Source organism: Perognathus longimembris, chromosome 1, assembly GCF_023159225.1.
Source record: "Perognathus longimembris pacificus isolate PPM17 chromosome 1, ASM2315922v1, whole genome shotgun sequence".
NCBI classification, from domain to species: Eukaryota; Metazoa; Chordata; class Mammalia; order Rodentia; family Heteromyidae; genus Perognathus; species Perognathus longimembris.
The window spans coordinates 27,862,341-27,873,677 of record NC_063161.1 but is presented as its reverse complement, the minus strand read 5'-3'; the positions used below and the strand labels follow the sequence as shown (position 1 = coordinate 27,873,677).

At 37.7% G+C, this 11,337-nt stretch overlaps 2 protein-coding genes across 4 annotated transcripts in view; one reads left to right on the top strand and one right to left on the bottom strand.

Moving 5' to 3' along the window:
- Nucleotides 1–219: 219 nt before the first annotated feature.
- Nucleotides 220–8,431, bottom strand: Ccdc59 (coiled-coil domain containing 59). Its single transcript, XM_048358713.1, has 5 exons — nt 8,242–8,431; nt 6,852–7,167; nt 4,596–4,695; nt 679–1,608; nt 220–620 (listed from the first exon to the last, which is right to left on the bottom strand). The coding sequence occupies exons 1-4, from the start codon at nt 8,384–8,386 to the stop codon at nt 1,447–1,449; spliced, it is 723 nt and encodes a 240-aa protein (XP_048214670.1). The 5' UTR covers nt 8,387–8,431; the 3' UTR covers nt 220–620; nt 679–1,446.
- A 98-nt stretch (nt 8,432–8,529) lies between these two features.
- The window catches only part of Mettl25 (methyltransferase like 25), a 45,590-nt gene continuing 42,782 nt past the window's right edge, over nt 8,530–11,337 (top strand). Inside the window, exon 1 of one of the 3 annotated variants that reach the window (XM_048358682.1) lies at nt 8,530–8,842. In XM_048358682.1, coding sequence (XP_048214639.1) covers nt 8,584–8,842 — 259 coding nt within the window. In that variant the 5' untranslated portion in view covers nt 8,530–8,583. The remainder of the gene's footprint in view (nt 8,843–11,337) is intronic. The other 2 variants (XM_048358688.1, XM_048358700.1) reach the window with 2 other exon arrangements.

The following is an 11,337-nucleotide window of genomic DNA, read 5'->3' as shown; positions in this document are numbered from 1 at the left end:
TGGTTCTGAGGAGTGAACTCAGCCACTCATTCATGCTCATTCATGTTAAAGGCACTAACAGTTGAGCCTCAACCCAAGAATAAGCTTAGTGTTTTGTAAGCATCTTGTATGGTACTTTCAAATGAAATTAGTGGAGGGAAAAAACTCCCTCAATTTAAATTTCAAACTACATTGCCATCATGCATAAAATTAAATCTTACAACTATTATTGTATGATCCTTTTGTTTACAATAATTGTAGTTCAGTCTTTTTATTTTCCTGGAGTTACAATTCAAGAGAAAGTTATTCCTCTCAGCTGACAAGGTTACCAAAGGCATTACACAATGACAATATTTTTAGTTACAGGCTCTTCCCACAGGATTTGATTCCTTTTACTGTGAACCTACTGTATTTCCATCATCAACTAACAGGTCTTTTATTAATACGCCATGCTCTTTATTTATGGGAATGCATGTAAGATATTAGGTTGTTTTAAGTCAAACTACTTTTTTGTTGTTTTGGAAAAACTGTCTCATGATATAGTTCAGGTTAGCCTGGAACTTTGTGTATAGTCCAAGGTAGCTTTAAACTACCAATTCCTTTGGCTTTGTCTTCCAGGTGTTCAGACGATAGGCATGCTCCTCCATGCTTGACTTCAACCTACTTTAGGAAGTCTACATTACCATCAGGACAAAGTACTTTGGTGTTCACTCAGGTTTCTGAAAAATCCATTGTCCTGAAGAAAAATCCATTCTCCTGCAGGATATAGTAAAATTAAGGCAAATAAAAACTCTAAGATGAGTCTTTCCCTCCCTCATCATTAAAATGAATTTATTTCAGCAGTACTGGGATTTGAACTCAGAGCTTCATGCTTGCATGCTCTCTCAAGTGGCATTTCACCACTTGAGTCTTGTCTCTAGGTCTGTGTTTTGCTGGTTATTTTGGAGATGGAATTTAGTGATTTTCTGCCTTAGCTAGCTAGCCCTGAAGTACTTTACTCTGGATCTCAACTGACTTAGTAGCTAGGATTAGCTAGGTATCCTAGGCACTGACTTGTTAAATGAATAATAAGCACTAGGCTTATGAAAATGAATTTAAAGCCTCACCGTGTCGCAGAATAAACTGAAAAAATCTCTATCACTGAAATATTTCACAGAAAGCTTTGCTCTTTCATTTTAAAAATATTTTATTTCATATAAGTTCTATATATAGTACAAAAATATTTTCAGTTTGAGCTTATCTACCCAACAGAAGGTTTTTAAGCTCTTCAAGCCCCCTCCCTTCAGAAGTAAATAAAATAAGCAAGTCAGACGAGTACATATACAGAAAATTTAACAAGAACAAAAATATTTGCAATTTCATAATACAGTTTGTGTCAACTAAAGCTCATTGCTTGGAGGCTCACCAGTACATGTACAAAAGAGCCCTAGAGACAGGAGATATTTCAACCTGTAAGGACAAACTGTCTTAACTTTTTTCCTGTATTTTTTGAAGAAGATATTCCATTTGTAAATTCAAGTTTGGTTGGCCCTTTTTAGTCTTTTTGCTCAATATTTTGAACATTTCCATTTTTTTCTTTTTGTAGAGTCTTTGGGCTTCTTCTCTCTCTTGTTTTCTCCTCTCAAATTCCTGAAAATATAAATACAATAACTTTCATTAAATAGTACTTATAGAAATTGTTTTTGAGGTGGCTAATACCATGCAAATACCCTAAAGTTTTTTCTTATATTGTAAAAATGTAACTAGTTTCCCTAATGAAGAACAGTAACCTTTTTCTTCCAATACTATCCCTGGTATACAATGGAAAAATATACTCATTGTCAAGCTCTATGTATTTGTATACATATAAAACTAGATAAAAGAGACAAGGTAAATAGTTATGGACAAGGCTGTGAATATGGACTAGTGGTAGAGTGCTTGCCTTGTTGTATACATGAAGCCATAGGTTCAATTCCTCAGTACCACATATATAGAAAAAAAGCCAAAAGTGGAGCTGTGGCTCAAGAGGTAGAGTGCTAGCTTTGAGCAAAAAGAATCCAGGGACAGTACTCAGGCCCTGAGTTCAAGCTCCAGGACTGGCAAAAACAAAAAAACAAAAACAGTTATGGACATATTAAAAGTTGATTAGTCTCGGGGCTGGGAATATGGCCTAGTGGCAAGAGTGCTTGCCTTGTATACATGAAGCCCTAGGTTCAATTCCTCAGTACCACATATATAGCAAAGGCCAGAAGTGGCTCTGTGACTCAAGCTTGCAGAGTGCTAGCCTTGAGTCTCAAGGCCTAGGACTGGCAAAAAAAAAAAAAAAAGCGCATTAATCTCATCTTCCATCATGTACCAAAATTAATTTTCATCGTTTTGTTACTTCATTTGTATGTTTAGTTTAAAATATGCTATTTACTGCTTTCTGTTTATGTCTCAAACACTGCTAAATTAGGATTCTGGGACCGTGCTCATTTCTTTGGGTACTATAGACTCAAGTCCGGGTACAAAGAAATTCTATTGTCTGTGCAGTTTTTCTAGTTCTTGTGTAACCCATGGAGCCATAATCAGACATAATATGACACATTACAGAAAGATAAGGCTTTACATTTACTTAGGCACATGTGTGTCTAAAGTACGTGTTGTGTGAAATCAGACAATATCCCATTCTTTGTCTGAAAGTGTTATTGTGTGTGTATTGTGTGCTAGTCTGAGGGGCTTGAATTTGGGGCTTGGGTGCTATCTCTGTATTTTTATCTCAAGGCTACTTACTATTCTATCACTAGAACCACAGTTCCACTTACAGCTTTTTCTAGCTCAGAGACTTTCCTGTGTGGACTGATTTTGAATGGCAATTCTGAGATCTCAGCCTTCCGAGTAACTAAGATTATAAGCATGAGCCACCTGTGTACCCAGCTCAAAGAGCCTTTCTGTTTTTGGGGTTTTTTGCTAACTGATGATGTTTATCTTACAGATGAGCCTAGCTCAGTGAATACTGTACATGACAGGCCCAAGTTCCCCAGTAAGTGGTAAACCTGAATCTCAAACCAAATTTTGTCAAGTCCCATTGTGTTATTAAAATTGTATTCACAAAAGGTATAGCATTATATTTATTTTATGTTTTGTTGGTTTTTTTTTTTTTTTTTTTTTGGCCAGTCCTGGGCTTTGGACTCAGGGAGCACTGTCCCTGGTTCCTTTTTGCTCAAGGCTAGCACTCTGCCACTTGAGCCACAGTGCCACTTCTGGCCTTTTCTATATATGTGGTACTGGGGAATCAAACCCAGGGTTTCATGTATACAATAAGGCAAGCACTCTTGCCACTAGGCCATATTCCCAGCCCTATATTTATTTTAATAAGAACATAAAGATCCAAACCTTAGTAGTGAAATAGAAAATATCGAGCCTAGTTTATTGCCATGAAATATTTTCCAAACATTTTTTAAATGCTTACTATATTTTACTAATAATATTCTTAACAATTTTGAGTTTTTATGGGTAATGATGTTGCTTGTGTATAAGAAACATTTGAGATTTTCAAGGTCTATGATGCTGCCTTCATGATCACAAAGATCTAATTTTAAATCCTTTTAAAAGAATACTTTTAAATACTGTACAGCATAATGGTCTCTACTGAATTTTTTCTGATACTATTTTCCAAGGTGTTGGCAGACAGCAGATGGTTAGGTAAAGTGTAATGCAATACAAGATAAAACAAAGGTCCAGTATTCTGGAGAAATGTTTGTCTCATCTTACTATATGAGTTACAAATACTTTTAATGTTCAACTGCTTTCTTAACTATACATATTTTTAAACATAAACATGCACATTAGTGACATCTCTAGGATGTTTGACGAATGAAGCTTTAATATAAAAAGAAACTAACCACAACCTCTGCAATATATGAGAATTCTATTGAAGCTATAATTTGTTTTACTCATTTGGAAAAGTATGCTATAATTCTTCTGGTTTTTTTAGAATGATAATATAGTGGCAACTTTCTCCTGATTTAAAACCGTTTTGTTTTTTTTTTTTGCCAGTCCTAGGACTTGGGACTCAGGGCCTGAGCATTGTCCCTGGCTTCCTTTTGCTCAAGGCTAGCAATCTACCACTTGAGCCACAGTGCCACTTCTGACTTTTTCTGTTTATGTGGTGCTGAGGAACAGAACCCAGGGCTTCATGTATGTGAGGCAAGCACTCTACCACTAGGCCACATTTCCAGCCCTGGTATTTTTTTTTTTTAATTGGAAAAAACAATTCACAACATTTTATCCTAATACTTCCTCTGTTTTTTTTTTTTTACCTGTTTCAATGTAAAATTATGGAAATCATCCATATTTTTCTCAAGTTGGTAGTTTTCACATCTTAACATAAAAATGCAAGTTTCTGATCCATTCCTTAAGCAACAGTATCTGAAATGCTCATATTATTAATCCATGATTAGTTTCTTTAATATCCTATTCTTAGCCTACAAGCATTGCCTGCGTAAATGTATGTAATGAAGGAATTTGAATACAACACAATTATCCAGTTCTGCTCACAGTAATCATCCATTGAACAACTAAGCACAGAAAGAAACTCGTGGCTTAAACATGCATTTAAGTAAAAGCTACTTAATTATTTTAAAAGGAAAACTTACTTGTTTCTTAGCAGCACGCTTAGCCTGGATCTGTTCATATTCTTCTTTTGCTTTTTGATTTGAAGTTTTCTTTTTATTTTTCTTTGGAAAAGTCACAGAACTTTATAACATAAATTAAAAAAATAAGTTACAATTATTAAAGATAATTTAATACTTTCATGCTGATGATACTAGCTATTCAGGAGGCTAAAATTCAAAGGACAAAAGTTTGAAGGCAGCCTGGGTAGAAAAGCCCAAGACTCCATCTTTAAATAACCAGCAAAAAGGGGTTATAGCCTAAAAATAAATGGAATTTAATTAAAGAAAATAGGAAAGATACAAAGCATTAATTTTTTATTAGTAAAATGTGAAAAACTGACATTAGAAACTACTGTAGTTTTTAAGATAAAGCAATAAAATTTGAGTAATACAAATTCCTGGAGAAATATTTAACCAGGGGAACTGCAGAAAGCCTTGAAAGATCTTAAGTTGTTAAAAAGACAAGAGTAAGAAATTCAAAATCTTCTAACCATCTACTCATGAAACATTACCATGCTTTGGGCCTAGTCTCCATTTAGAAGTGTTCTACCTCAAAATCTATTTTCCTCTTTGAAAATCTTAAGATTCCCAAGGGTACGATACTTGGAATTTTTCCTCTGCATACATGATACAGTAATAATCTTCCTGTCCACTGTCTCTCAACTTTTCATTATTCTCATACCATAATTATAATATATATTTCAGTGGCTCCCTTGTTAAAACTATGTATTACCAGATGGTCCTCTTCTAACTGCTAATCTAGTTCCCTAATTTAATCAAGTTTCAAAAACAATAGAAAACAGACTATACCATGATTATCACTTGTTACCTATGATATCTGACTTCTGTTCTACTATTCCATCTTTTCCAAGACAATAATGATGTCCTACAAATAAATGCTCTCCGGTCTCTTTTAATTGACTACTCACTGTTCTTGAAAATTCAACTTCAGTTTGGGTGAATTCCTCCTACAAGCACTTCCTCTGTCACACTGAGTATCTTTCTACTCTTCCAGAACTTTCTGCAACATGTTTCTTTTTAGTTTTGATTTTGTCTTTAGGCAATCATATCCATAATCAACGGCTTCAAATAACAAGCATGCCTGCACGCACACAAGCTTTATCAGGGTTATCTACTGAAAATCTCTTGAAAATTACCAATGATTGCATAAACCACAGACTCAAAGATCTGTTCTTCATCATTTTCCTTAGTTTCCTTGTTGCTTGTCATTTCCTACAGTTTTTGTGGCTGACCAATCCCTATTTCTCATATACCTTTCTTCTGCTGACTTATCTATCACTGTATTCCCCAAGTTTCCAGCTCTGACCAGTTAACGTTTTTAATGACACCATATTCCTGTTTTTGCCTAAAAGTAGTATTTAAATATGATTCTGTTTTTCTGATTTTGTCTCATGATTTCACTTCATTTCAATCACCACTGAGAATGACAATTTACTTTTTTAGACTGCTTTTACTCAACTATTTTTTTTTTCTGGAGTACATTTTACTTGCAGCACAATTAACAATTTAAAATACAAAATTTTACTACAAAAATTATACTTCCTATTGATGTTTAATTTCTTACAGGATTAGATTTCAGAATATTGTACTCCAAATATATGTAGAAAGTTTTATAAAAGTTAGGTTCTAGAAATGAAAAGTGTTATGGAGCTATGACATTTGCTTTTAACTGTAACCTATTTCCTCTCCTTCGAAAATAAGACTAGTAATAGGAACAGAGGTAATTAACAATCATAAGCATTTCTAAGTGCCCGTTGTAAACTGTCATCACAATATAACATGATGGCTCTCAATGACTTATTCTATCCTTTCCATTTTAGAGAACACAAAGATTCAAAGGGTTAAGTCTAAGATTCTAAGGGTTAAGTCTAAAATCAAAGCTGCTTATGATCACACATTTTTAGTAATTGTAAAAAAGAGCTATTTTTTAAAGAAAATATTCAACAACAGGAACTAATTACAGTCTAAGTTTCATATTTTTGAAACAGGAATCTAAAACTCTGATCTAATTCTCATTTTACTATTTCACTAATGCTACAGTAACCTAGTTTAGTCATTTAAAGCTAAGAAGATTACATGAAAACATTTACCTAATATAACTGTAATGTCAGAAAATGTATTAAGAAAAATGCAATACCTATATATAAAATGTATTATGATACCTTTCATAAAACACTAATATTTAAAGCAAAAGATTTTTAAAAAGTATACACATACTGTACTGTCTGGCTATCTTGCTCTTCTGGCGGAAGCTGTTGAACACCACCACATAGATCCTTTGGCAAAGTCTGGTCAGTGTCGGAGTCTTCTTCAGGCACAGGCTGGTCAGCTGCTTCTTTTGACAAATGGTGTTCAACTCTTCTTTGTTGCTTCCTGAGCCTTTCTTCTTCAGCTAGATAGAGATGCTTCAGATGATCTGGATAGTGGTCTGTGAACTGGGATTCCTGGGACAATTGACTCTTCTTTTCCTTCCACTGCAATTTCCTGTAGTGTTTCTGAATCTTCAGTTTTCTCCGAAATGCAAAGCCTTGTCCTACATTGCAAAAGTTCAGTTAACTATTTCCACAGGATTTAAGTTGAAGGAAAACCAATAAGAAACTCTTTACATTAACAGATTTATATGCTAAGATTTATTTTGTTTTGCTTTAGGTCAACCAACAAATTTAAGCTGAATGGATTGAAGAAGTTGGTCCTCAATTCATATTACACAGACACAGGCAAAAAATTAAAAATGACCAAACTGTTGCACAACTTGAATTGAAATGTAATTCACCTCAGTATATCTCATCTGATACATATTCCATAAAATATACATTTAACCCGATAAAATTCATTTGAAAATATAATCTGGGCTTCCAATAAATACTTGAAGGTTGAAACAACAGCTGTCATAGTTTCTCATTTGGAGAAATTAACTAATCAACTTGTATCCAGAAATACTTCAACAAAAAAGAAGAAAAATAATATTTAAAAAAGCCGAGCACAGGTGGCTCAGGCTTTTATTTCTAGCTACTCAGAAGGATGAGATCCTAGGATTGCGGTTCGAAGCCACCCTTGTCAGGAAAGTCCATGAAACTCTCCACTTAAACAGGAGGAAAAAAAGGTGAAAGGGGAGATGTGTCTCAGGCCTTGGGCTTAAAAGGAAAAAACAACTCAGGGACAGTGCCCAGCTCCTGAATTCACGCTCCAGGGCCAATGAAAAAATAAAGACAGCGAAGAGTTAGCAATTTATCAGGAGATGTGGGGAACCTCACCGACAGAAAGATCAAAAAAAGGAAAACTAGCCAAGAAAATTTTAAGATGAGAGGGTAGAACTAATGGGGTAGTGTTTGCAATAATACTGGGCAAGGCTCTGGTACAGATGCGAAAGCAAGGGTAAGAACTTAAGCACCTGTGGGGCCGCGGACGCTCCCTGTTTTCGGCTACAGAGGAAACGAGTTTTGATGAACGCTTTAAATGGAAAACACCACCTCGCTCCCCACGCAGAGGTCGGGGAGGACCGACTTCCCCCCCTTAGCTCACGTGAGGACCAGTTCTGTGTCTCACAGGCTCCGCCCGAGCTTGGGCGGACCGCGCACCCAGGGCCTTAACCAGCGTGAGGTCTTACCCTCGCGCACGCTGCCCACGAAGCCTTGAGAGTAGTTAGGTCGCCACGTCTTCCGCCTTCCATTCTCGTTCCCGATTCCGACCCCTCCGCGACGCGGCCCCAAACTCTCGACGCGGCTCTTCCCAGCCGGCTTCATCGGCGCCATTGTAGAACAACTTCCTGGATTGCTCACTGACGCGGACGCTCAAAAAAAAAAGCGTCACCGGGCTAAAGCAATCAATCACCAATCCGCTACAAAAGTTTCGGCTCGGAGCTCTACTAACCTGGTCTGTGCTACTTGAAGGCAGAGCCGTCTCCTCACGGCCATGTTTGCGCCACCTACAGCTCGGGACGGAGAGCTTTATGGCGGCCCCCTTCCCACTCCCGAGGACCCACGACTTGTCCACGTTGCGTGCCAAGTTGCAGGGATTGTTGAAGTTTTTAAGGGACGCCCTGCCCATTTCTAACGCACACACGGTGGACTTCTACACAAAGTCTGTATGGGAAGAAATGATCGGCCTGCCGCCAGACACGGTGCTGGCGGCTTTGAGGAAGTCGGCAGCGAGGTCGGAGTGTCCGCCCCCTGACGCGCGCCCCCTGGTGGATTCGGAAGGGGACTCAGGTGAATGAATGGCAGGTGGGCGGGGTGGGGCCTGGGGAGCGGGCTAGCTCGCGGGGCGTGGCCAGGAGTGAGGCGTGAGGCCAGGGAAACTGCTACCCACCGACTAGGCTGAAGCTTTCATTGATTTGAAAGTTCAGTAGTTTTTTGTTTTGAGTGTGTGACCGGGAACATTTGAAATCTTTTAGGCACCATAGCGATCGACTCTAACGTGTATTTGAAATGATGAATTATTTGAAAGTTACACCACACAGTGGTGAAAAAAAAAAGTATGTGTAGGAGACTTTCGGGAAATGTTATTGCTATTGTGTCTTGTACTAGACTGGTAGCAGTAAAATCCAATATGTTTTAAAAAGTGCTTTAAAACTGTTACATTTGTTATATGCCAGTGGGTTTCTGTAAGCCCTGTGAGGTAAACATTGGTTCTTTAAAGTCTTTATTGTGAGAAAGCTATGCACCTCTTCTGTTTCCTCTCATGATACCCTGTACTCTCAGGAAAGCATGTCAAATTAGTTCATGAAGAGTATTTGTTGCAACTGATGTATTCTCAGCACCTAGAGAAGTGCTGAAAATCAAGTGCTTCAGTGAACATTTGTTGAATGAGCAACTTACGTTTGTCTTCAAAAAGAAGCAAAGACAAACTTTCTTTAAATACAGAGTCCAAGACCCTCATAGGGATTTAACGGACTCTATGAAACAGGAGAATGAGATTGACTCACACAGTCTAATGACCATTTGGTTATTTGATATTTAGCATATATGTTGCAGTGTATTAAAGGTTTTCATGAAGATTTCAGTGAATCTGTTAAATCAGCTTTGCATAATGTTCCTTTTTTTATTCTCAACATGTAAAATTGCGATTTAATTTGCCAGGAACACAGCTATTAATGGATGATTCAGACCTTCAAACATGGGTGCCTGGTTGTCGATGCCCTGATTTATTTTTGCAAAAATAATTATAAGTTTTTCATTATTACACAGACCTACGTATTTGATAATAAATCTAAGAGTGAACCAAAGTATAATCTTTGTCTTCAAATCTTTACATATCAGTAGGGAAGATAATAGACACCACTAATTGTGTGAAACAAATAAAAATATATAGATATACTTTCCAATCATAGTCTTTTTCTTCCCATTTGAAGTGGCTGGAGAATTAAATTTTGCTTTTCTCAGATACAGTAATATATAAAGTCTTACATTCTGAGCTTTTCCTAGCAGATACTTTTTTTCTTTTTTTTTTTGGCCAGTCCTAGGGCTTGGACTCAGGGCCTGAGCACTGTCCCTGGCTTCTTTTTGCTCAAGGCTAGCACTCTAACACTTGAGCCACAGCGCCACTTCTGGCCATTTTCTGTATATGTGGTGCTGGGGAATTTAACCCAGGGCCTCATGTATACAAGGCAAGCACTCTTGCCACTAGGCCATATCCCCAGCCCACTAGCGGATACTTTTTTTTTTTTTTTGCCAGTCCTGGGCCTTGGACTCAGGGCCTGAGCACTGTCCCTGGCTTCTTTTTGCTCAAGGCTAGCACTCTGCCACTTGAGTCACAGCGCCACTTCTGGCCATTTTCTGTATATGTGGTGCTGGGGAATCGAACCCAGGGCTTCATGTATAGGAGGCAAGTGCTCTTGCCACTAGGCCATATCCCCAGCTAGCGGATACTTTTTGACTGTCATATTTTTATTAATTTCCCTTTCCATGATTTTAATTTCATTTCATTTTTCATTTATTTCATTTAGTTTTTATTTCATTAAGTTTATCCCATTTTTTCAAATTACAAGTTCAACTTTTTTTTTGCAATAATGGTGTTTTAACTTAGCTTGGCTCATTTTCAATCAGGTACTCTACCACTCAAGCCATGCCTCCAGGTCTCTTTTGTTCCATTAAAAAAAATTGTTTTAGTGGTATTATGGTTTGAACTCGGAGACTCCTGATCACTTGGGCTTGTATATTCAACTGGCACTTTATCTCATGAGCCATACCTTCAGCCCAGCTTTTTGCTGATGATTTTGGAAATAGAGTCTGGGGGAGTCTTTCTGCTTTGTCTGACTTCACTACATGTAAGGTCCACTCCAGGGAGGGCTCCAATGCAGATGCCCCCCCCTTTAAATCTGAGCCCAGTACCTGTGTTACCTAGGTAACTGGCCCCCCTGGAGGCAGTTAACTCCTTCTCTAAGGTCACATCCAATCCACCTGGCCATATCTCCTGCCTTTCCCTACATAATTCAGCTCAATACAAGTTCCTGCTCTCCTTCTTTTTCCCTCTTGTTCTCTTTTTTCTCTTTTTCTTTGCCCTCTGTCTCCCCATGCCACCATCTTGTGTGTGTTGGCAGTTTGCCTCCCCCCCAACAAACTCTTCTCTGCCTGAACCACATGGTGGGTTTCCTTTCCCTCCAACCTTAACACAACCCTCTAAATGTCAGTTGCTGGAGTAGCTAGAATTGCTAGAGTAGCTGGTGCACAGCTAGTTGGGTTTTTGTTGTTCTTGTTTGTTTGTT